The following is a 27,245-nucleotide window of genomic DNA, read 5'->3' on the forward strand; positions in this document are numbered from 1 at the left end:
GGAGGGGCTTCGAGTTTATGTATAAGCAAAGAGTGGGGAAAAAGGAAATTCAATAATGAAAATATTTAGTTTCGGGGGGTGGGGGGCCTGAGCCCCCAAGCTCCCTCTTGGTTACATTACTGAGGGCATGCGATACTTAGAAAATCATCAATTTTTACAGTGTTAAGTTCCCCCGGCTTTTTACCTACAATTATAAAAAGTTTGTTTTCAAAATTTGGAAAATTATTTCGAACATGGTCACTGACGTCCCCGAAACCCATCTTCTTGTGGAATAATTGAAAAAAATAATAATTTTGCTAAATTTTATTAATGCATCTGTATTTTGAGGTTAAGTGTGTTACAAATCTCCCCAGCTTTACTTCGAAACTGCACAATATTTTGTACTGAAAACTTGGGAAAATCAGGAAAACCTAGTAGCTAATGTCCCGGAATAACCTTATTTTCAGAAAATTTTAAAAATTCTATTTAATTAATAATTTATAGGTGGCTATCGGGGGGGGGGGGGCGCTTCCAGGGGGAAGACTTTGAGACCATTTTAAATTATTGCTTTGTAAGGAATTTTAAGAGAAATTCGAAAAAAGAGATTACAAAACATTTTGAATTATTTCGTGGAATTGTTAAAAAGTATGAAAGATTTTAAAGCAAAATTTTTCAATTTTGCCATATGGCATGATTTTAGAGAAAAAATAAGTAAGTTTAAGAGATATTCAATATTTTTGAAACGATTAAAAAATAATTCAAATTTGTACAGATTCTTAAAGAATTTTATAATGTTTGACGAAAATGAAAGACTTTTTTATTTAGGTTCCCAGGAAAAATTAAAATAATTTTTTATTTCGAAAAATTAATTTGAAGAGATTATTTAAAAAGATTTTAGAAGATTTTAAAAATAGTCAAAAAATATCTAAAAGAGTTCAAGCAAATTTTTTTTGATTTAGCGGAATAATTAAAAATGCAGGAAGAGTTTCAATAATTTTTAATAATCAGAAGGTTTAGAAGATCTGAAAAGAGATTAAAAAAAAAAGAATTTTTCTTATATTAGCGTGAACATTGTAACTAAGTTTTCATTTTGAAAAATGAACTTTAAGAGAAAATTGAAAAGGGGTTTCAAACATAACGAAAGATTTCTTAATATTTCTAAAAATATTTTTGAAGATTTTGAAGCAAAATGTTGAAATTTAGTAAGATTGCAAAATAAAAACAAACAAAAATCGGGTAAATTCAAAATGAGTTGAAAATGGCCGTGTGGCGACGCTAACAGTAACAAATATACAAATAAATAAAACAAATGCCAAAAATATATGTTTTTATCAAATTATAATAGTTTTCAAAATTTAAATAACGACAAGATTTTTAATTGACCAAAAATAAAATCCTGTATTTAAAAATATCCGTAACTAAAATTAATTGACTTCAAGACCGATTTGTTAAATAAACGAATTATTAAATTCCCACAAATATTTCAATGTTTGAAATCTAGAACTGTTGAACATAGTCAATTGATTAATTTTTGACCTACTGATAGAATTATAAACAAGGCAAATAATTTAATTAAACATGAATTAATAATTTATTAATTATTATCGGCAAATTTTTAATTTCGTCAAACTTAAATTTTAGCAATAGAAATATTTATGGGAGTTTCAGAATTAATTTATTTTATAATTCAGCAGTTTTTTTCTTGCTAATTTATTATTTTTTTATTCATTTTTTCATTCTTTTGTGTTACTCCCAGGTATTAAAATACTCTGAAATGTAGTAATAAAGACATAAAATATTGATTTCTTTTGTAATGAAATAATGAAATCTTAAATGTGATTCGAGTACTTTTAAAAGATGTTTAGAACTTTTAAAAGTTCCGAAGGAATCTAGAAATATTTGATGAATTTTCGAAAAGTTCATTTTTCAAAATAAAAAATTAGTAAAAATTTTCATACGAATATAAAAAAAATCTTTTTTTTTAAATCTTTTTAGATCTTCTAATCTTTCTAAAAATTATTCAAATTTTTTCAGCATTTTTTAATTCTTCTGCTAAATTAGACAAATTTCCTTAAAATCTTTCAGATTCTTTCTAGACTATTTTTAAAATCTTTTTACATTATCTCTTCAAATTAAATTGTCGAAATAAGAAATTATTTTAATTTTTCCTAGGAACCTCAAAAAATGTCTTTCATTTTCGTGAAACTTTGCCAAATTTTTAAAAAATCTTCACAAGTTTTAATTATTTTTGAATCGCTTTAAAACTATTAAATATCTCTTAAACTTACTCAATTTTTTTCTGAAATTATGTAATACCGCAAAATTGCATAGTTTTACTTTGAAATATTTCACACTTTTTAAAAATCCTAGGAAATAATTCAAAATGTATTGATATCTTTTTTCGATTTGCTTTTGAAATTCCTTATGAAACGATCATTTAAAAGTTTTCCGATAATTTTTATAACTTTAATTGACACCCTGACAAAATTCAGTTTACCTAAAAAGTTTGTAATTGGATTGTAATTGTAATTTATTTAAACCTTAGTTGCATACACACGAAAAGCGATATCAAGTTGAAAATTTGGGAAATTGAATAAGAATCACTAAGAATCTCTTTCCTGATACAACATTTTTTTATTAATAAAAAATTTTTTTCGTAACAAACTTTTTTTGGGTTGTTCATAATTATAAAAATTTATAATCAGCTAACAGTTTTTTTAGTTTTGAAAAGATTCAAAAACAATTAAAACTTGTGAAGATTTCTTTAGGAATTTCGTAAGGTTTTAAGAAAATAAGAAAAGTTTGTTTACATTCCTAGCAAAAATGAAATAATTTTTTGTATCAAAAAAATTATTTTCCAAAGATTATTTAAAAAGATTTCAAAACATTCTAAAAGAATAAACTATAGTTCAAACAAGAATATAAAAGATCTTAAGGCATTTTTTTAGTTTCGCACAATAAAAAAAATTATTTTCAAAAATTAAATTCATGAGAAAATTAAAAAGGGTTTCTGCGTGTATTAAACAATTTAGCAAAATTTTAGAAATGTTGATATTCATAGATTTTAAAAATAAACCTTAGGAGCTTTAAAAAAATGTCGAAAGTTTTCCAAGAGAATAAAAAAAAATTTCTTGAAACACCTGTGAAAATTTATAAGATTTTAAGGCAATTTTTTACATTTGGAATGATTTGTATAAATTTAGAAAAAAATATTTTCAGCAATTTGAGAGGTTTTCAATATATTAGAAATCATCTTTTAAGAAAACTCGAATTTTTAATAAGATTTTGGAAATGATAAATGATAAAAATGATAAAAAATATATTTATACAAATTTATGAACGAACTGACAATACTTATTCTCATGTTTTCAATTACTTAATTTTGTTCTCGTAAAAAGTTAAACGGATATTAAAAACTGTTACGTAAACATTTTTATTTCCGAATTTCTGTTATAGAAATATGCTATTGAATTTATAAAAATGAATTTGTTAATAAAATTCTAAAAATCTTTAAAATCGTATTATTTGTATCGTTTCTCTTCAAAATTTGTATAGAATAATGTAAGATGAAAAAATTGTTATAAGTAGAAGAATCTCAGATTGTTTATAACAAATCAGATGAAAAAAGTTCATTTTTGAACATTAAAAAGTACATTTCTATAATAAACATTCATTTATAAATATTCTAATGTCACAGCTGTGAATATATGTTTAGCCTTTTAAGAGAAAAATGTTAGTAATATTAAAACATAATTTTCATGTTATGGATGACCAGAACATATTTCGATCATCCTAATCGTTTCAGTAGTTTTCAGGAAAAAATACTTTTTTTATTTTACTTTCCCCTCCCTGACTACCCTAAAAATTAAATTTTTAGTTATCCTTTATTTACATTATTCTGTTGTTAAAAATTTATCCTCTAAAATTGAAAATTCAACTTCATGGTTGATTTTAAAACTTATTTAAAAAAATTCTTCTTTCTGGTGCAAGATCAATAATTTTGGTTACAAATTCAACTATTTGTTTAAAAATTAACTTTTTTGTCAAAAATTATTATTGTCGGTTTTGAAATTCAACCGTATTGTAAAAACTTCGTCTTCGGCTTGCAAATTCAATAAATTGGTTCATGAATTGATCCTTATTTTGAACAATTATATTTTGGGTTGTAAAATTCGAATGTTTTGTGGAAAACTTATCATTTCAGTCACCAATCACTTTCGTTGGTCAATATGTCACCTTTTTTATTCCCATCCCTATACTTTCCATTTTTGTACTTCCTATCACTTTATATCCCTTGCTTTTCCTTACTTCCTGACTTCCTTACTTCCTTACTTCCCTTTTATCTACCTCGTCTCCCACTAATCCTCCACTACTTCTCCTTCCATACTTCACCACTCAGCCTACTTCTATGGTCTCTACTTTTCCTAATTTTACCTGTTCTGCTTTCCGTCATAACCATTTCGCCCTATGTCGTCTCTCTCCTTATTTCCATATCCATCCTCCATATTCTCTTACTTCTACTTTCTCCCCCTACATCTCCTCACTTGCTTCTATTTTATAACTTCCTTCCCTCTCTCTAACTTTCTATTCCCTGACCTATTCTCTTTCCTCATCCTCACTACCCCCTGCTAATTTCTTTACTTTTTCTGACTTTTCCATATTTCGCCTCCATCATCGATCCCATGATCTATTCTCATTCCTTTACTTCCCGTACCTTCCTTGATGTATATATCACCACTTTTCAATGGCCATGGCTATTTTCTAACAACATGCTCTTACTTTACTTTCATATACTCCTCTATCACTTCCCCCTACTACTTTCACTCTTCACTTCTCCTTCCATAATCTGCGTTCTCCTTCCTTATGCTACGACTTCTCCTTATCTCCTCAACTTCGTCTTCCATCACTTCCTCTTGTCCCTATGTCGTTTTCTTACACTTTTTCATTTCTATATTTCTCATTTCCCACCTTTCCTTCATCTTATGTCGCGTACTCTTTCTTCTCCTGCGTCACGACTTCTCATCATCTTCTCTACTCCGTCTTTACTTCCTCTTGTTTCTATGTCCCTTTCTTAATCCTTTTCACCTTTATATTTTCCGTTTTTCTACTTTTCCTTATTTTCTATTCCGTGCTCTTCATTCTTTTGCCTCACTACTTCTCCTCATCTCCTCTTCTCCGCCTTCCGGCACTTCCTCTTGTCCCTATGTCGCATTCTTTATCTTTTTCGCCTCCATATTTCCCCTCAATCGCCCCTATTCTTCCTTCATCATCAGTCTCACACACTCTTTTTATCACTTTACTTATTCCACCCATCAATGCGACTCTTTCATTTCTTAAAGTACGACCTCAAGCCCCTCTGCTCAATCTCTTTCAGATACCCCTCTTTGCACTTAACCTCCATTACTTCCCCTTCTATACCACACCCGTACACCTACTTCTACTGCATCCACTTCCACTCCAGCTACTTCTCCTTATTTTCCCTACTCTGCTTCCCGTCACTACATTCATCCCCTATGCCGCCTCTGTCTTTTTCCCACCTCCATACTTCCTCTTATCTTACTTCTCCTTTCCCCTACGTTGGATTATTTAAGTTCCTTTCATAACTTCCTTCTACCCTCTTATACTTCCAATTCTCTCACTTCCCCACCTTTTATTTTCTTACTTCTCCCTTCTTATTTATTTATTTATCCTCGTTTTCTCATATCTGTCTTCCCCCTTATAGTTCCCACCATCCCTTCATTTTCCTCTACTTCCCCTACCGTCCTTTACGTCCCTGCTTCATCTCGCCCCTTTCCTACTTCCTGTCCTTTTACTCATCCTCTCAATTTCAAATCCCTCCTTCCTTTTTCATCATTTACCCTGAGTTTTCTCTTTTTTTTACCCTCCCCGTACGTATCCCTCCCTTCTCATTTCCTTACTCCCTATTACTTAAAATCTTGAAGAGTAAAATGAAAAACAATTTTTTAATTAATTTCTTCATTAAAATTATTTTTATCATTATGAAAGTATGAAGTAAGAAATGTATTATTTTTCTTGTGTCTGGAGACTGTACGACATTGAATGAAGAATGTCCTTTAATTGAACATTCCCTTCAGGCGAACCACATTCCAAGATCCAGTAATAACCATAAATAATTACTCACCCGACAGCCTCCTTGTAGAAAACACTGAAGAGTACGATCCCAACGCCAGTGCCAGCTTGAACTATCATCTCAACAAACTCGAGCCGTTTCCTAAAGTAATGACCCAGCACCAGACCAGCAGTTTCTCGTACCAATCCAGCCCCAGCTCCCAGCACTAGCCCATAGCTGTTGCATTTTGAAAAAGAAAATCCAGTGAGCTTATGAAAGAAGAGCCTGTACTTATAAATAATTTCGTTTCCTATTTACCATCAGAAACCTCATTTCAGGCTAATATTGAATCTCTAAAATGTCTTCTGCAGACCTCTCATTTCCCTAAAATTCTCTACTTTTTATTATTTTTTTTAAACGATGCTATTTTGCAACTTTTTTTTATATTTCAAAATGCATTTGACGCCATAAGGCGTCAATGTACTTCGGGCAGGACTGATTTTAAAATTTATATTTATTTTTTTATTTAATAACAAAAATAAAAAAAAGAAATTGACTTTGAAGTATACCGATTTTCAAAAATTTCGTACGAAATTTAAACATTTTATGGACAAAAAGAGTTTTTTGGTTAAATGAATAAGCTGGAATAAATAATTTGTTACTTTAAAAGCAATTTTTAGAAACAAATATCCATAACACATATTTCTGATGGAATAAATAAAGCTTTGCCATAAAATCGATCATATATTACTAGTAAATAAAACCTAAATATCACATTTGGTCACCAAATTACAGTTAATGATTGTTTAAACTACGTTAATTAACAAATGCACTGCTTGACTATTTTTAGAGGTACAAACTTGATTTTTTCGATGTAATCAACTGTAAATAACTAACTTATAAATTTTTGAAAACATTTTGATGGGAGTAAACAATTTATTATTGTAAACAGCCAGTTATTAAGAAATGATTTTTTGCTATGAATCGATAACATTTGACCATTTTTTAACTAAATTTAATTGATAAATGCATTACTTGGCTATTTTCGGTATTTAGACTGTTTTTGTTGTTGTAATTAACTGTTAAAAACATGTTTTAAAACTTCTTTCATAGTTTAATGCATTTTTAAATTAAGTTTGGTTAAAAAATTATCAAACGTTACTGACCTATAGCAAACAATCTTTGCTGAATAACTGCCTGTTAATTTGTTGAAAAAGCGGTATTTTGTTTTTAAACACTAAAAATTATGAAAATGTGTTTAAACAATTGCTGTTTGTAATAATTAATTTTTTTCGATCACAAAAATGTTCTTAACATTTTAGAAGATAGTTATTTAAAGTTGATTACATCGCAAAAATCAAGTTTGTACCTCTAGAAATAGCCAAATAGTGTATTTGTTAATTAAAGTAGTTTAAACAATTAATAATTATTGCTGAGTGGCCAAACTAAGGTTCTATCCCCAAATAATATGTAATTGATTCCATAAATTCATAAAAATTGGTTTTAAAATAACAAATTATTCTTGAACTTTTATTGATTTAACTAAAAAATTATACATGTCCACGAATTGTTTAAATTATTTGCGAGTTAAGTGACAACTCGTCATCAATTCCCACGACATCATTTTCATTTAATTATTTGTTTATAATAAATTTAATAAATTCATTAAAATTTGCATTGCAATCTACCATCTTTTTTTGATAATAGGTTTCAGTTTTCCATGTATTTTTAATTCAAGCAAACCATTTTTCAAAAATCAGTCAAAATTTTTTTTTTATTTTTGTTATTAAATAAATACAAAAATAAAGAAAAATTTTCAAATCGGCCACCACAGTTCGATGCGAAATTTGATTAGTTTACATTTTTTATAATTCTTAACGGATTTTCAAAATTTTGTTTTAGAAGTGATTAGCAATAGTTGCATTAGAACATTTATGAATTAGATTTTTAATACCTAAAAAAAATATTTATTATTTTCAATTTTTATATAAATAAACGAAGAGCAAAAATGAGACATTTTATAATTATCATCTTTTATCTGTGCATAAATAACTTAATTAATCCTCTTTTGGATAAAAATAAATGTCGAAGTATCTAAAGACTATTAATAATGAACAGGATATTGAATATAATTGTTATAAACAAATTACATTACAAAATATTAACATCTTGGAGATTTTGCTGTCAAAATATATTTTGTAAGTTGAAATTGCTTGATTTTATCTAAATGATCATATTAGATAATGAAAATTTATTGTCTGCTATATTTTGTTTATTTTATAAACAAATTATATAAACAAATTAAAAGTTTAGGCATTTATTGGCCTGAAGGAATTGGTTTTTTTCTTAGTACCTTTAGCTTATATCAGTGGTAATAATTGAAGATAATGATTGGTCGTTCGATATTATTTATTTATTTTATAAACAAAATGTATAAACAAATGCATAATTTGGTCACTTATAGAGAGAAATTAATATTTTTTCTCTCTGATTGTCTTCAAATTACATAAATAGTGATATTTATTGAAGAAGACTTGTGAAATGATTTTATTTATTTATTTTATAAACAAATGCATATTTGAAGAATTTATAGATCGAAAGTAACCCTTTCTTTTTCTAATTGTCTTTTAGTTGAATAAGAGGTGACTTTTATTGGTGCAAACTTGTTATTCGATATTATTTGTTTATTTTACAAACCAATATTATTGAAAAAAGCATAGTTTGGAAATTATGAGCAGAAATCTTTTTTTCATTCTTAACGCCTTTTAATATAAATACCATTATCTATCACTGGCCATTACCACTGATATAATTTAAAGGTACTAAGAATGACGAACTTTTACTTTCTGTCAATTAATGCATAAAATATGCATTTGTTTTTATAATTTATTTACAAAATAAACAAAATTATATCAGACAACTAATTTTCATAATCATATATAATCTTCTCGATAAAATCAAGAAATTTCAACATAAAAATTTACTTTGCAAGCAAAAACTCCACGATGTTGAAATTTTGTTTATGGCAATCACATTCAATATACTGTAATTATTTACATATTTCATATACTTCACCATTAATTTTAATAGCGAACGGAAATAATTAAGATATTTATTTAAACACAACAAATAATAATTGAAAAATATTTTAGTTTCGCTTTTTGTTTATTTATTTAAAAAATAGATAATAATGAAAATTGTGAATAATTATTATTTTTCTTTAGGATTAATATTCTTAACTCAAAATTTAACTTTTCAGTTCTTACTTAAAAATTGATATTTTCAGTTCAAAGCTCTTCTTTTTCTATAAAAAAGTAAAGTTCTTTGTTGAAAATTAATGTTTTAGATTAAGTATTTAACTAATTAATAAAAAATTAATGCATTTTTTAAAAAAATCAATAGTTTCGTTGAACATTCCTGTTTTGTTATAAATTGAATCCTTTTGTTCAAAATTCGTCTTTTTGGGTTTAAAACTCAACTATCTTGGTTAGAAATTAATTTTATTAACTAGGTTCAAAAAATAATTAGGTTCAAAAATGCGTCTTTTTGTAAAAAATTAAACTATTTCGAAAAGTCGTTATTATTTTTAATTGCAATTTCATATTTTTTTAACAGGAAACTTAGGTATATCATTTTTCGTTGTAAACTTATCTCTTTCATTTGAAAACCCAACTATTTATAAACAGTAGAAATTTGTTTAAACAATTATCTTTTGTAAATTTAACCAATTTCTAAATCACTCCAAGTGAAAATAAGACAAACAGTTAAAAATGTTAGAAAAAACAGAAACCTTCTACCATTCAGCAAAGGGAACATTATTAACAATGATATTAATCTTTTAAACAATTATTTTTATTAACTTGAATTAATTATTACTCCAATCTTATTGAAAAGTAAGCAAAAAATTGAAAATTTCAGGAAAAAAATCAAACTATCTAGTATTAATCTATAAAAAGATAGCTATAAATGCTAATAATTTGTTTAAACAATTGTTTTTGCTGAATGGAATCAAATATTAGCTCACGTCAAACGAAAACTGGAAAAAAATTGAGAATTTGAGAAAAACGGCAATTTCTAGCATTACTCGAAGGGAATATTATTAACAATAACAATTAATTGTTTAAAAATGTATGGTTTGTTAACTTAAACCCCTTTCTGGAAAATATTTCACTTTTTCTTTTTGTACAGAGAAATAACTTTTTCAATTTTCCTCTGAAACTATAAACTTAGGAAACTACGATATAAAATAAACAATTTTTATTTTCATGATACCGGTAATATTAACCTTTATCATGAAGAAGAGAGCTTTCCTTGGCATTTTCTTTTAAATTTTCGAGCTAAAAAGAGTCCAAGAAAAAAAATAAGAAAGAACAAATATTTCTTCGATAAAAATTTAGTTGTTATGGAATATTTTTAAGAATTACAATTTATTATTAATTATAATAATTATTATTAATAATTATAATAATTATAATTAAGAAATAATTATTATAATTAATTATTAATAATTATTATAATTTTTAATAATTGAACAATGCATTTTCGTAAAAAAAATGTGAAAGCCTATTTATCAAAAAACCCTAGTGTATAAAACGAAAAACAAAATTAGAGGAAGTTATTTATTTATTTTGTAAAAATTACATTTATTTTTTAAAAAGTTTTAAAACCGCCTTAAGACTAAAAATATCTGAATAAACCTCATTGTCCTGAATTTCTCACTTTTTAATATTTTTAAACTTTGGCCCATCAGATTTCTTTAGGCAAAAAATGATTATTTACTATTTTTAACCATTTTTTAATTTCTACATGCTACATAAGTTTAAATATCTTGCAAAAGTAAAAAATAATGTTTTAAGAAAAAGAAAGTAAAAACAGAGGGGGTAATTTTTTTAGAATATATAAATTTAGGGGGTAAAGTTTTTGGAACATAATATTTATTTTTAAATCGGCACTCTAGCATATCTTAACTATTTTTAAAATTAGAATTGAGGATATTGAACTGAAATTTTTTTTACCGCAGTAAATACAAAAAATATACTTTTCTTAAGTTTTCACTGAGACTCAACCTAATTTTTTAATTTCAAAAGTTTTTAAAGAAAAATGTTACTCTTTGCAACTTGTTTAAAAGTCTTGGCTACTTTTCTTTTACCTTTTTAAGGGTCAGAGGCTTTTAATACTTTTTTGAAAGTTTTAAAGTAGAGAACGACTTCCTTCTAATTATACCCTTATAATTTTCTTCTTTATCAAATTTTTTAACTTAAATTTTTTTAATAAATTTTTTGATTAATTCTTTATCAAATTTTTAAATTTTTAAATGAAAAAAAATGTTTTGAGTAAAATTAAAAAATTCTTTTTTTTAACGTAAAATTAATTGAACTAAAGAAGTAGATTTCCACTTTAATCCATCGCCGATAATCATTTCGCTTTATGTATTTTTCCTTATCCGTTCGACAACAGCTATTATTTTGTAATTAATTATCATTTTACATAATATTTCAATTTTTTCTCATAATAAAATAAAATTAATTACAAATTAATAATTTTTAATATGTTTCCGATGTAAATATATTAACGATCGCACCGAGCAACAAATAAAAATTTCCAATTAAACAATTTTCGTAAGTGATAAAATTCATTTCTAAATGTTCCTAAGCATTATTGATAAAAGAGTAGACATACATTGTAAACGACTGTATAATATTATGAAATAATTTTTTTTTGCAAATTTGCTACCATACTATAATCCCTAAACTTTTTTACGTTTTCAAAGAGAGAAGTAAAATAAAATTATGCGAAAAATTTATTTTGAAGAATACGTAAAAAAAATTAGAATTTTCTTAATAATTTCGAAAGATTTTGAGATTAATTTTTTTTAGAGATTTTTGGGAAAGGTTTAAGCAGTTTATATTTAATTTTTAAATTCAGATAGGTGACATGAATTTTGCAGGGCGTCAAGAGTTTGAAAAATATATACCTAAGATTCATGGGAGAATTTTAAACAATTTTTTACCAATGAGTTCTAAGAGCATATTGAACAAAAAATACAAAACGTTTCAAATTATTTCCAAGAATAAATAAATACATTGTATTCAAGTTTCTAGGAAAATTTGGGATATTTTGAGGCCATTTTTTAGATTTTAAATAATTTTTCAAAATTTAAAGAAAAATTCTAGTTAGCTAAAAATATTTTTTTTTAATTTAAGAGCTATTGTATAGATTAAAAATATTTTATAAATTGGAAGAATTTTCGAGCATTCATAAAACATAGTTTAATTCTACAAAACTTCTACAAGTCATAAATATATTTTCAAAGCGCTCGAATTTATCCTATTATTTTTTTGAATGCTGTGAAACAATTTTTTTTTTAAATCTAGATTTTATGTTGACATATCTGAAATATTCGAAAATCATTGCTAATTTCATTTAAATCCCTAGAAAATTTTAGAAGATTTTGCAGTAATTTTTTACATTTTAAATAATTTTCAAACTTTCAAGAAAAATTCGATTCATTTCAAAATATTGTGGTCAATTTAAAAGGCTTTACATAGATTTAAAATATTTTAAACCTTCGCAGCATTTCCGAAAATGTACTAAACATTTATTTATTTTTTCAGAACTTCTAATAACCCTAAATATCTTTTGAAAAGGCAGAAAACTTTAACAATTAAACAGTTATTACAAAATTGAGTAAATGATAAAAATAAGTATAAAATTAATCGCGAGCATGCGCACGCATATAATAGTCGAGTGTATGAAAAAATGTCTTTTTCTTTTTTGAAAATTCAATTTTTTGGCTAACTCACCTCTTTTGATTCAAAGTCAATTTTTAGATATTGCTGGTAACAGCGACAGAGGCAGGGGGGGGGGGTACCATAAAAAAGTTATGTAGTCCAAAATTGGAAAAATGTTGGACCCTTAGTACAAAAAATAAAATGTTCCTCATGATTTTGAGTTTCAGTGTGACCAAGACAATCTATTTTACTGCAACAAACTCTCTTATTCTGTCCCCCTGTTCTCGGCCTTCCTAGAACTGCTTTTCCACACAGTTTCTCATGGGACAGGGCGAGAGACGGCTGCGACACTCGCCTCGGAAGGTCCGCAGTGCGCGAGTACTCAGTGGAGTATACTGCGCAATATTATGCAGTACAATTGAAAACGGTTTATCTGGCCCTGACGGTTGATGTTTGAACCCCCGTATAGTGACCACGGCTATTTGCAGTCAACACTGGACAAAATCTGAAAGTTTGGTGTATTTTAATCCATGAAATTAAAAAAAAAAAAACTGTTTATCAGTTCAAATTTTTAGTGCTAACTTTTCTCCATTTTTTTTTTGTCGCAGGTAAACGTATCTCATAGCTAACTAATGATCAAATCTAAACGTTACTGAGAATCGCCCATTTATCTGGAGTGTAAAAAATCCACTTAGCAAAGATTTTATCACTTGTGGTTCAGTCAACATGAAATGTAACATTTATTTGAGATAGTGGACAAAAATGGTCACAATCTCGCGCAAGTGACAGCTTACATCGAAACAAACATAAATATCGTCTACATACGAATTTCCACAGACCATTACATTCGCGATGTTTTCTTGCCGCAGGAGCTATAAACTAGGTAATATTTATCTCCATAACTGGATGCTTGCTACGACAAGCAGAAACTGCAACTCCAGCAGCAATATAATATTCTGAGTAGAGAAAATACATTGCCAAATATTTTTCTATACCTGTACCTTTAGGGGCTATCCACACATTACGTGAGGCGCTTTTCTGAAATTCAACCCCCCCCCCCCCACAAGTACGATCATTAAAAATTTTCTGTTTTTATTAATTTTTTCACAGGGTGCTATTTTACTACTTTTTTAGGGTCATGTGTATGAAGCTACTTTTTTTTAACATTGCAAAATGCACTTGACGCCATCGGGCGTCAATGTCCTCCGGGGCAGGACGAAAATTAACGCCACACGACGCATAGTGGGAAAAAAACATTCATGGACAAATTGATTTTCAGAATGAAATTATTAATTGATCTTAACTTTTTTTAAAAACATAAAAGCTAATAAAATTTCGCATCTAGCTGTCCTGGGCGATTTTTTAATTTTTGTTAATTTAATAACAAGAATGAAAAAACAGGATTGACTTTTGAAGTATACCGGTTTTTTAAAAATGGTTCGATTCAATCAAAAATACCTAAAAAACTGAAAGCCACTATCCAAAAAAGATATTCAATAGCAATTTAAGTGTTAAAAAATGTATTGAATTTATTATAAACAAATAAGTGAATTAAAATGGTTTCGTACGAATTGGCGGAGCTTCGTAACTTGATTCGAAACAAATTTAAACAGTTTTTGGCCAAAAATAGTTTTTTATTTGAATTAAGAAAAGTTGATGAATAATTTGTTATTTTGTAAGCAAGTTTTATAAACAAATATTCATATAAGGTATGTTTGATCGAATAAATAAAGTTTTTTCTACAGAATCGATCACTTGTTATTTGAAAATGAACCCTGAGTATAATATTTGATCATCAAATAAAAATTATGTAATAATCGCTTAAGCTACCTTAATTAACAAATGCACTATTTGTCTATTTCTGGATATACGAACTTAATTTTTTCGATGAAGTTAAATATAAATAACTAACTGATAAATTTTTAAGAACATTTTAATAACAGTAAACAATTTATAATTGTAAATAAGAATTCTTTTGAACAATTATTACAATTTTGTGTATTTATAAATAAAATACTGCTATTTTCACAGAATTAACAGCCAATTATTTAGCAATAGATTTATGCTAAAAATCGATAACATTTGATAATTGTTTAACCAAACCTAATTAACGAATGCAAGATTCGGCTATTTTTCAGAATTTGAATTTTTTTAGTGTAATTAACTTTTAAAGCACATTTTTAACTTTCTTGTTATAGTTTGATAACGATCTACTGTTTTCATTTTTCTTTAGTATACACATTTTTCCCGGCTAATGTATTTGTAAAATAATTTTTTTTCTCTTAAGGAATATAATTAAAACTACTTAGCAATCATTCCTGACCATAAGCTGATCACAATTATTGATTAGTGATTATTGTTAATGAAATTCGTGTAAACAATTATAAAATGTTAACGATTCATAGGAACAAAATCATTGCTAAATAACTGGTTGTCAATTCTGTGAAAAAAGCGGTATTTTATTCATAATTACATTAAATGACAAAAATCTGTTGAAACAATTTTTGTTTACAATAATAAATTGTTATTTGTCATCAAAATGTACTTAAACATTTAGAAGAAAGTTATTTACAAGTAATTGTATCGAAAAAAACATGTTTGTACCTCTAGAAACAGCCAAATAGTGAATTTGTTAATTAAGGTAGTTCAAACAATAATATTTATTTATTTTGTGGCCAAACATTATACTGGAATTTTATATCAAAGTAATATCGATGCGTCCTCATAAAGCAAATCCAAGAAATATTTTTACCATTCTACCATTTCAATATCTTGGTTTACTCTTTTTCTTCTTTTTCTTTCTCTATTTACAACCTTCCATGCGTCTTATTCCGTCCTAGCCTTCTCCGCCTCTTCCTCAAACCTTTTATTCTCTTCCTCTTTCTTCTGATCCCTGAACTCAGTACACTCTTTTTTTTCTCATTCTTTCCCATTGCTTTTTCCCTTTCCCCATTTTCTTAATTCCTTTCCGACCTCCTTTTTTTCTGTTTACAGTTCTCATCCCAACCACTTCTATTTCTCCCTTGACTAACTTCATTTTTGTTTGTGCTCTCTAATCCTCTTTTTACTTCTGCTATCATTTTTTCCATCACCTCGTCTACATTTCCCTCTCCTATTTTGATATTTCTAACCTTACTTCAAACTGTTCTTTTCCTTGCCTTGACCATTCACTTTTTCCTACACTTTTCACCTTCTCTTTTACCTCATCATACGCTATTATATAATCAATTACCGTTCCCTTTTTACCTCCTGAGCGTTTATATTCTCCTTTCTTATCTCCGTCTATATTTCCGTTTAAGATAAATCATCCCAACTCCTCTAAGATCTTTAACAACTTTTTACCTCCTCATGTAGTACCTTATCTTTGGATTTTCGTCCTCTCTCTTCTCCTCATTCTCTTCCTCCTCTATATTCTATTCTCGCATTGAAATCCCCACCTATTTTAATTCTTATCTCTTCTTTATTTTCTTTAATTATTTTATTCATCTCCTCTGCTTTCTCCTGCATTTCACCGTTCATATCAATCCACACTACCGTTTACTTCTCTCCTCTTATCTTTACCTCTTCTACTATTAATCCTTCTTTTTTTTCTTTCCTCTCTTTATTATCTTTCCCTGCTATAAATTCGTTCGTTATTCCCAACACCATTCCTCCCATTCCTCTTTTTCCTTATTACTATTTTTTATTTTCCTATCTCCCGTTCTTTCCTCTCCTTTGTTAAAATTTTTGTTAAATCTTTTAAACTTATATGAAATCGTTGCGAAACCTATGAAATTTTTGTTTAATCTTTGAAATATTTGGGGAATCATTGAAGGCTTTGTGGAGGCTTCTAAATCTATCCGCAGTATTTAAAAGTAACTAAGGACTTCATCAAATCTCTATCCCTTTTTTGAAAGCTACAGTAAATTAAAAAAACATTTTTTAATCTTGTTAAAATATGTGTAATCTTTGTGAAATCTTATTCAAATCTTTAGTCAATTATTTCAATCTGTCTCAAATCTTCGTGAAATCTTTTAAATCTATCTGAAATCCTTGCGAAACCTGTGAAATCTTTGGCAAATCTATAAAACTTCCGGAAAAACGTTGGAATATTTGTCAAATCTGTGTGAAATCATTGTGAATTATTTCAAAATCTTCAAAAAAAATTTTGAATAGTGGCTAATATTTGTGAAATTATAGGAATCTTTTGAAAAGCTTTCAAAATCTTGGTAAACTCTTTGAACAATTATTTTAATGTTTGTCAACTCTTTGTGAAATCTTTTAAATTTATCTGAAATCTTTGCGAAACTTTTGAATTCTTTGAAAAGTCATTAAAGGTTTTGTTTATTATTTTTAAAATCCTAGTGAATTCATTGTGAATCCTTCAAAAAATTTAGCGACATATTTGAAGTATTTTTTAAATATTCAATTATATTTGTGAATTTTGAATTTATTTAAATCTTTGTAAAATCTTTGAAGTATTTCGAAATCTCTGTAAAATATTTTAAATCTTTGATCCGCGAAAGTCATTTTTCACATAAAATCAATACCTTTTCATTAGGATGAGAATGTAAAAAAATGAAAAATTAGGAAAAAAATTGTGAGAGGAGGAGAAAGCTTAAGAAAGAAATGGTTTTCTGAAGACCAAAAAATCTAAGAAGAGTAATGGCATTTTGCCCCCTTAAATAAACCCCCTCTCCATTATAAAATACAAAATGTAAATATATTTTTATATTTGGTTTCAAACTGAACTTTTTTTTTAATGCAAATATATATTTTTTAAGTTATCTTTTATCCTAAAAAAATTGATCTATTTATTTAAAAGATAAACTATTTTGTTAAAAAATGATTTTTTGGCTGGTTATTCATATAATTAGACAAAAATTAATTTTGTAACCTAAAATTGAACGGTTCCACTTTTTATGAATGATTTATATATTTTTTTCATTCAACAATGTATTTGAAAATTCATCTTCTTTAGATAAATTTTTAAACAAATAATTAAATTAAAATATATAAAAAATTCCTCAACAGGACAATGGATTCTAAAAATAAAATAATGAATCAATAACCCAAAAAATTCTTTTTTGAAGAAGTGTTTCATTAGTCCATTTGTGAACCAAAAACGATTCCTACTAATAAAACAGATCAATTTTCAGCCAAAAAGATTTCAATTGTAAATTTAAAAACACTTTACTTTAAGTAACATAGCAAATTTTAAAAAATGAATTTTAAACCAACGAGAAAAATCTTAATAAAAAAATTTATATTTAACAAAATAGTTAAATCTTAAACTCAATTGCCTTTTTTTCTTATTCTAAATTTTCACCTTAAACAGTGAATTTTCAGTTAAAATGGAATAGTTAAACTTTCAGTTAAAAAACTTAGTCTTTAATTAGAAAAAATTATGTTAAAAACAAAATAGTTTAATTTAGTTTAATTAAAAAAACAGCTAATGTAGAAGCATTTCAACTCAACCAATAAAAACAAATTTTCAAAGAAATATTTCAATTTTAAACAAAGAAATATGAATTTTCAACATGGGAGTTATTTGTCAGCCAAGAAAGATAAATTTTCAACCAAATAGTTATATTTTTTATTTTGAATTGGTCAAAAATTCTACAATTTAGTTGAAAATCTAACTATTTTATTAAAAATGCAAGCGTTTTATTTAAACTAATGTACTTTAATAAAAAAAGAATTTTTTTGGCAAAATATTCATCTCTTTGGTTGAATGGAAGAACAATTTACACTTTTTTTTACATTTTTAATTGGAAATTAATTCTTTTTCACTTAATAATGAACAATTCCATTCTTTATGGAAAATTGATTTTTTTTAACTCCACTATTTATATTAAAATTCATCTTTTTTAGATGATAATTGATTTATTTTGTTGAAAATTTACTTTTCATCAGAGAAAATAAATCTTCTTAGTAAAAAAAAAGCTTTTTTTTACGCTGAATGTTAAACACTTTTCATGAAAATTCGTTTTCTTTTTTAGTTCAGCATCTATTCTAAAATTGATAACTTTCGTTAAAAATTAATATTTAACTAAAAATTGACCTATTCAATTTTTTGTTGAAAATGTATCTATTGTGTTTAAAAATTGTTCTTTTTCGGGTGAAAAATTATTTTTTAATGAAAATTCAACTATTCCAATTACAAATTCATTATTTCTGTTAAAAATGAATCCATTTGGCTGAAATTTCAACTATTTTTTTTTAAATTCGATTTATTTATTTTTTTTTTAAATTAAATTCTTAACTGAAAATGAAACTATATAATTTTTTTCTAAATATAATTTTCGACTGTTCCATTTTCGATTGAAAATTAATTTTTGCAATTAGAACATTCAACAATTTTGTAGAAAATTTAACTAAGTCAGTTGGGAATTAACTTTTTGGTTACAAATTCATATTTTTGTTCGAAATTAAGCTATTTTGTGAGCAAACTAATATTTATTGTTAAAAATAAAACTATTAATTTAAAAATTTAACTAATTTGTTAAAAATTCATTATTTTTCGTTAAAACTTCATATTTTTATCTAAAATTAAACTATTCCATTTGTGGTTGAAAACTGATCCTTCATAAGTTGCAAAGACAACTATTTTTAGAAAATTTATTTCTTTGATTAAAAATTTATCTTTTGTTTAAAAATTCATGAGATTTATTTAAAATTAATCTTTTTGGTAAAAATACTTTTTTTTGGTAAAAATACTTTCAAATAAAGTATACTAAAATCCCCTTTAATTATTTATTTAATAATTTATATCGAATATTTAAAAAAAATAGAATTTTCTTAATTTGAACTGTTTTTTTTTTCATTTTTATTTCAAAAAGTGGACTAAAAGTTTTTCTTGGTCTGTTCAAAATTTTGGGGTAGGTAGTGAAACACTTTTGAAGCAATTAATTTTTTAATAGCAATACATTTTAAATATGTTAAATTATCAACATAAAAATATACGATTTTGTCGTTCAGTCCAATATTGAAAATAATTTTTTTTAACAGGTCCAAATTGAAAAAATCTATTTGTTGATAAATATTTTATTTTTTTGATTAAACAAATAATTAACGTGAATTTTAGTATACTTTATTCAAAATTTGAGGAATTAGCTAACATTTTATCTTTCGTATGAATTTTCATATCTTTTTTTAATATTGCAATATAGGCAATTAAAAGAAGGTACTTTGTTATTACCATAACTTTTTTTTAATTTCCTCAAAAACTTTGCGTAAAATATTTAAATAAAAAAATTCGTATCGACTATTTTTTGTGTTAAACAAAAAAAAATATTTTACGCGAAAAACAAAATTTGGGAGCAAATATTTTGTGGAAAGCCCCTACACGAATAGCAAATTCGTCTTTTGGATTTACAACTCGTATTTTTTTGTCGAAAATTCAACTTTCCTCTAAGAAGTGTAATTCTTTTGTGGAAAATGCAACTGGTTTTGACTAAAGTTTATCTTCTTTATTCACAACTTCGACCATTTTCTTGAAAAGTCAAATTTCTAGATTAAGAATTGAACAATTCGTTAAAAATTCAATTATTTTTTTGAAAATTATACTATTTTGATGATATTTTATCTTTATTTCTTGAAAATGAAAATTGCGGTAAAAAATCGACTTTCTTGGTGAAAATTGAAATTTCAAATTTTTTCATAGAAAATTAAACTATCTGATTAAAAAATTATTTTGCTTGGCTAAAAAGTATGCTTTTCGTAAAAAATTCAACTTTTTAATTTGAGAATTAAATTTTTGTTTGAAAAATTCGTCTCTTCATGTTCAAAATTAAACTATTTGATTGGAAATGCAACCCTTTTTGATTAAGCTTTAATCTTTATTATTTGGAAATTTGAGAATTATTTTATTTCATTAAGGTTGGGGTAATTTGGGAAAGTTACTTTCCTCTGGGTTAACTCTAAAGTAAAACTAAAAAAGTAGAAGAATTACCTTAAAATGACCTGATGCATCTGGAGTGCGAAAGAGGTAAAAAGGGAAGCCAATGCTAGAACGAGTCCCCCAATTACTGCGATGAGTCGGGTACTTCCTCGTCGACATGCCCCGACAACCAATGGCGCCGAACCACGTGACACTGCTGCACTTAAGGCTCCAACCCAAGCTGAAACATTAATCCGATCGTTAATGTTGTTACTTTATGAAACATTAGTAAATCTCTATCTTCTCTCATCTCTAGCCCTTTCCTCCTCTTTTTCCTCTTCCCTTCTCTTCCCTTCTCTTCCCTTCTCTTCCCTTCTCTGCTCTTCCCTTCTCTTCTCTTCTCTTTTTCTCTCCTCCCTTATCTTCCCTTCCTATCCCATTACGTGGGCATCCACTACCACCTCCGCGAACTTAACCTCCTCTCCTCACACATAAGATCAATTACAAAGCTTCACTCTGTCACACAAGACCCTCGAGTTAAAATTATTTGTAGGAGTGATTCTACACTTTTACTTCACAATCCTTAAATAGGATAAGTCTTTGACCTTTCCCTACTCCATGATCTTTGCTTTCTTGCATCTCTTCCAACCTCATGAACCAGCTTGCACCTTGTCTAATTCCATCCAAGACCCATCTTTTTCTGCCATCCACATCTTCTTTCCTCTCCATCCATTCAAGATCTACACTCTCTGATTTCATTCCCCATCCTAAATAATATGACTTTGTTCCACTATCCTTTACTCTCCATTTGTGACCGTCCGCGAAAAATGGACCTATTGCGGAAAAAAATTGAATTTTATTTTTTTACGCCAAACGACTACCCCACGAGCCCAGCCCCCTGCCTCGACCATGTATGTGTATTAGGGTGGTCCAAAAATGCATGGAAATTTTTTTTTCGACTGCTAGAAGGCAACGATCCCCCCCCCATTTTATTTCAGATCCAAAAAAAGAAATTCCGTAATATCACAAAAATGTTGATGAATTAAAGAGGTTTATTGTCATTGGTTAATTAATTTTTAATTGTTGAAACAAATAGAACTTGTTTAAATAATTTGTTTTCGTAAATTCGTTTTTTGTCCTAAAAAATATTACTATTAGTCTAGTGGAATATTCATTAACATTGGTTCGTTAATTTTTTATTGTTTAAACAAATGGAATTTGTTCAAACAATTTTTTTCGAAAATTCTTTTTTTCTAAAAAATTATTACTATTGGTCTAGTGCAATATTTATTAACATTAGCTGAATAATTTTTATTTAAATTTAATAAATGGAATTTGTTTAAATATATATTTTTAATTATTAATATTTCTTCAGTGGAATATTTATCAACACTGTTTGATTAATTTCATTTTTTTGATTTTTTGATTATAAAATTTATTATTTAAATGTAACTGATAAATTAATTGTTATTAAATTAATTATTATTATGTAGTAATTAATTATTACTGATAAATATTTAACTTGACCTACATTAATCATTTTTATTTAAAAGAAATTCGAAACGAAATTATTCAAACAAATTCCATTTGTCTGTAAAATTGAAAATTGATGAACTAATGTTATTAAAAGTTCCACTAGACTAATAGAAACAATTCGTAGCGAAAAACGAATTTAGAAACAAATATTTAAACAAATTCCATTTATTTTAACAATTAAAAATTAAGTATCTAATGTTATAAAATATTCCACTCGACTAATAGTAATAATTTTTAGGGAAAAAAAAACAAATTTTCGAAAAAAATTATTGAAACAAATTTCATTTTTTTAAATAAATAAAAATTAATTAACCAATGATAATAAGTATTCCACTAGACCAGTATTATTAATTTTAAGTAAAAAAATTCCATAATATAGAGCTCAAAAGGTCGACTTCATAAAGATTTGACATTTTTTGTTTTAAAGGTAATTTTCAGCCACTCACATGGGAAACTTCAAGTAGGTCTCAATTTTGCATTGAATTAAATTAAGAAAAAACAAAAATATTTAAAAACTTGATGCTGTTTGCAAATAAAAAAAAAGGATATGAAAAAATAAGAGTAACTTCTCAAATATTTTTGTGACTAGCAGGCATTCATTCAACAGCTTAAAACATTTCCAGTGCACAAAAAAAATTTCTAATTGAAGGGGTCAAAATTTTGAATTTTTTTCATCTAATTTGTTTCCAAAAAGTTAAATTGTCACATTTGATCACATATTATTAAAGATTTATTATTTTCAGAAATACATAAAGACGTCGTGGCGATTAAAGGAAATTATAATTTGAAAAATCTCAAATTCTAATATTTTGCCACAAAAAATTGTTTATAACAATTGTCATCATAAACTTTTAAATTAGTTTCATTATTAAAAGTCCTTCCTACATTAATGTGAAGCACTTTTAGCAAACAAATTTTGTTTGCCGATAATAAGACTATTTATGAATTTTCTCATCAAATTTCTTTATAACAAATAAATCGAATAATAAACAAATTCTGTGAGTCCCTAAACGTTTATTTCAGACAATATAAAGTTTTCCAGGTTAGTTAATAAAGCGTAAACAATTGTATGTACAAAATTATAGTTTTTCCATACTTTCAGTAAGAAAATATATTAATAAACAAATAGATAAGACAAAAGTTAAAAGCGTTAAGCTGAACGGAAGAAGTTAATTAAAATGTATTGTTCTAATATTCGCCTTTTTGATTTAAAAAATTATTTCTTTTGCTAAGAAGTTCACATTTACTGGTGAATAAGACATATGTTTGATTAAAGTTGATCTATTTTTATGAAAAATTGTACTATTTTGTGTAAAATTCATTCTTTTTTCATTTGAAATTTATTTTGTTAAAATAAAATTTATTCGTCATTTTTGGTAGAAAAATAATCTTGGTTGAAAAATAATTTCGTTGTTCAAAACTACTTCGTTGAAGAGTCGTTTTTCCCGCAAAAGTTGATTTTTAAATTTAAAATTGAACTACATTTTTTTAGTTTTATTTCAAATTTTAGAAAAAATATTATAATTTTTATAGATATTTAGTAGTCTTGAAAGAATTTTAAATATAATTTAAAAGCTGAAACAATCCAAATAATTAAAAATAAAATTATATTCTTTGATTTTTTAATTAAGATTCTTATGAAAATTATAAATGTTTTTTATCTTAAAACACTATTATCATAGAAAATATCTTTAAGCATTTCTCGAAAGAATTTTCAAAATTTTTGAAGAAAAAGAAAATTGTTCTAAATGTCCTTATAAAATTTAAAAATTAATCTATTTTAGTAGAAATTGCGTCTTTGTTGGATCAAATTAATTTTTTTAGTTGAATTTTTATCTTTCTCGGATCGAAATGCTAATATTTGATTGAAAATAATTTACTAACAACATTTTTATTAAATACATACATTTTCAATCAAATAGTTTAATTCGGTAGCAAATTGTTAAGTTTTCAAGTCAAATAGCTCAGTTTCTACAAAAGAGTTGAATTTTCAACATAAAAGCTCCTTATGACGATTGTCGATTTTAGTTCAAAATGGTTCAGTGAAAAATTGAACTACTTTCTTGAAAATTTATTTTTTTGTCAGAAATTAATTTTCTAATGACAAACTTGAATATTTCTAAAATGAAAATTTATCTTTCTCAGTTGAAAATTCTTTCACTTTTTTTAAATTTCGAATTTTTGGAATTTCTTCGGATTAATATTGTATGTGTATTTTTTGATACTTATTAACTGCATGCAGGTATTTTATATTATCATACAATTTTTTTTTTAATTTTGGATTAAAAAATTCTCTTTTTTGGTTAAGATTTATAATATTCAGTTGCTAAGTTAACAATTTTGTTGGAAGTATTCTTTTTGGTTTAACAGTTTAAAAAAATATAAATTATTTAGAAATATTGAAAGGTATCCAGAGAATGAAAGAAACTTCTTTAGACCGCTCGATAGATACTCAAAGCAATCAGATATGTATGTTGTAAATTAATTTATATATCAAATTTTTTGAAAGATTAAATACCATTACCAAAAAGACATTTTTACATTGTTTTTTGTCTCTGGGGAAATCTTAAAAAATTATCTTAAATTTTCTATCAAGGCATAGGAAAAATATCTTTATACAACCATAAAGCAAATAAATAAATAAAATACAAAAATAAATCATCATTTGAAATTCTCTATTTTGTTTCAAAAATAATTTTTTCTTCCCAATTATAATTTGAGTAAATTTTTTTTTCATTTTAAACTTTGAAATTTGTCTGGCTGGAATTTTTCTTCCTTGTCAAAAAGCTATTTTTTTGTTGTTAAAAATTACACCATTTGCTTGTAAATTTAACAATTTTGTTAAACTTCATCTTTTTTTATTTAAATTAACTGTTTTGTTAAAATTCAACTAATTGTTGAAAAATCGTTCATGGTTGATTAGAAATATAATTTTGTACTGACAATTAAGCTATTATAGTTGAAGATTTATCATTTCAGTTACAAATTTATCTCCTCAGTTAAAATTATACTATCTTGTTCAAAATGCATTATTTTATGTTGAAAATTAATTTTTCACTAAAAATTGAATATAATTACACTTCCGATTAGAAAAATATATCTTTCATATAATAAAATTATTTATCTATTGAGTCAAAAATGTTTGTGTTTCACTTAAAAATCCAACTGCTTTGTTGAAAATTTTTCAAAACTTTGAGGAAGATTTGCTTTAAGAAAAATATTATAAACATTTTTACAATTTTCAAGTAATTTTGTACAATTTCAGAAAAGAATGTGAACTATGATATTAAAGCGAAATCTTGCAATTATCTAAAAAAAGAATATACATAAACAAATTTGAAGCTTTTCAAGACCTTTGAAAGATGTCCAGAGAATGAAAAAAATGTCTTCAGATTTCTCCGCAAATTAAAAAAAAAAATTTTATTTTACCACATTTATTCAAAGAAAATAATTAAATAGATTTCAATACAATCCAGAATTTGAGGAAGAGTTCTCCAAGAAAATGTTGTAAGGACTTCTAAAAATGGCGAAAGTGCGGCAAGTCTCCCCAGCGGCATCGCTTCCCTAACAAAATTTTATGAGCACTTCTAGAAATCGCAAAAGTGCGGTAAGTCTCCCCAGCGGCTTCTCTTCCCCAAGAAAATTTTGGAAGGACATCTAAAAATGGCAAAAGTGAGACAAGTATCCCCGGCGGCCTCTCTCCCCCAAAAAATTGTATAAGTAATTTCAAAAATGGAAAAAGTGCCGCAAGTCTCCCCAGCGGTATCTCTCCCCCAACAAATTTTCTAAGTAATTTTAAAGAAGGCCAAAATGCGGCAAGTCTCCCCAGCAGTTTTTTTCATCTGACTTGCCGTAGCTTTTAAATATTTGGAAGTAGTTAAAAAATGTATAGGGATAGATATGCTGCAGTTTTACCATCCTTGGAACTAATTAGAAAGTTTTTGTGGGGGAAAGATGCCGCTGGAGAGACTTGCCGCACTTTTGCCATTTTTAGAAGTCCTTACGAAATTTTCTTGGGGGTGAGATGCCGCTCGGGACACTTGCCGCAGTTTTGCCATCTTTGAAACTACTTAGAAAATTTATTGATGGAGAGTTGCCGCTGGGGAGACTTGCCGCACTTTTTCAGTTTCAGAATTCCTTACAAAATTTTCTTGGGGGAGAGCTGCTGCTGGGGAGATTTGCCACAATTTTGCCAGTTTTAGAAGTCTTTACAAAATTTTCTCGGGGGAGAGATGCTGCTGGGGAGACTTTTCGCAATTTTGCCATTTTTGAAACTACTTATAAAATTTTTTGGAGAGATATGCCGCTGAGAAGACTTGCCGCACTCTTGCCATTTTTAGAAGTCCTTACAAAATTTTCTTGGGGGAGAGATGCTGCTGGGGAGACTTACCGCAGTTTCGCTATCTTTGAAACTACTTAAAAATTTGTTGGGGGAGAGAGGCCGCTGGGGAGACTTGCCGCACTTTTGCCATTTTTAAAAGTCCTTACAACATTTTCTTGGGGGGGGGGGGTGTCATTAGGGAGACTTTCTGCAGTGGTTCCACCTTTGAAAGTACTTGACAAGTTTTTCGGGAGATAGATGCCGTTGGGGAGACTTGCCGCGGGCGAGAGATGCCGCAGATGTGACAATCAGTCGTGAGAGACTTGCCACACTTTTGCCACTTTGATGTGGACTTGAACATTTTTCCACGAATGAGAGATGCCACTGGGGAGACTTTGCGCTGGTAGGAGATGCCGCAGATGTGACAATTAGCCCCGAGAGGCTTGCCGCAGTTCAGTCATTTTTAATTAAACATTAAAAATTTTTTGAAGGGAGAGATGCCACTAGGAGTATATTTACTGGTGAGAGATGCCGCAAAAATGTCAATTTCACAGTGAGAAATGCCGCGAGGAAGAGAAGCCGCTGGGTAGATATGGCGCAGTTGTGACATGCCGTATGTATGGTTGAGAACTGAGTGGGGGTAGTGATGTATGGAAAGTGAAGAAAGGAGGTGAGTAGTAAGGGAGTGAAAGTTGGAGCAGAAGATGGGTGGTAAAGGAGGGACATGCGGGATTGGAAGTGTAATAA

At 27.2% G+C, this 27,245-nt stretch overlaps 1 protein-coding gene across 1 annotated transcript in view; it reads right to left on the reverse strand.

Annotated features, from left to right (window-relative positions):
* The window catches only part of LOC117180727 (monocarboxylate transporter 10-like), a 246,091-nt gene that overhangs the window by 91,191 nt on the left and 127,655 nt on the right, over positions 1-27,245 (reverse strand). Inside the window, exons 5-6 of the mRNA XM_033373215.1 lie at positions 20,714-20,882; positions 6,122-6,286 (exon numbers count right to left, since the gene is read on the reverse strand). Of these exons, the coding sequence (XP_033229106.1) occupies positions 6,122-6,286; positions 20,714-20,882 (334 nt within the window). The remainder of the gene's footprint in view (positions 1-6,121; positions 6,287-20,713; positions 20,883-27,245) is intronic.

This window comes from Belonocnema kinseyi, chromosome 9, assembly GCF_010883055.1.
Source record: "Belonocnema kinseyi isolate 2016_QV_RU_SX_M_011 chromosome 9, B_treatae_v1, whole genome shotgun sequence".
In the NCBI taxonomy this organism is placed as follows: Eukaryota; Metazoa; Arthropoda; class Insecta; order Hymenoptera; family Cynipidae; genus Belonocnema; species Belonocnema kinseyi.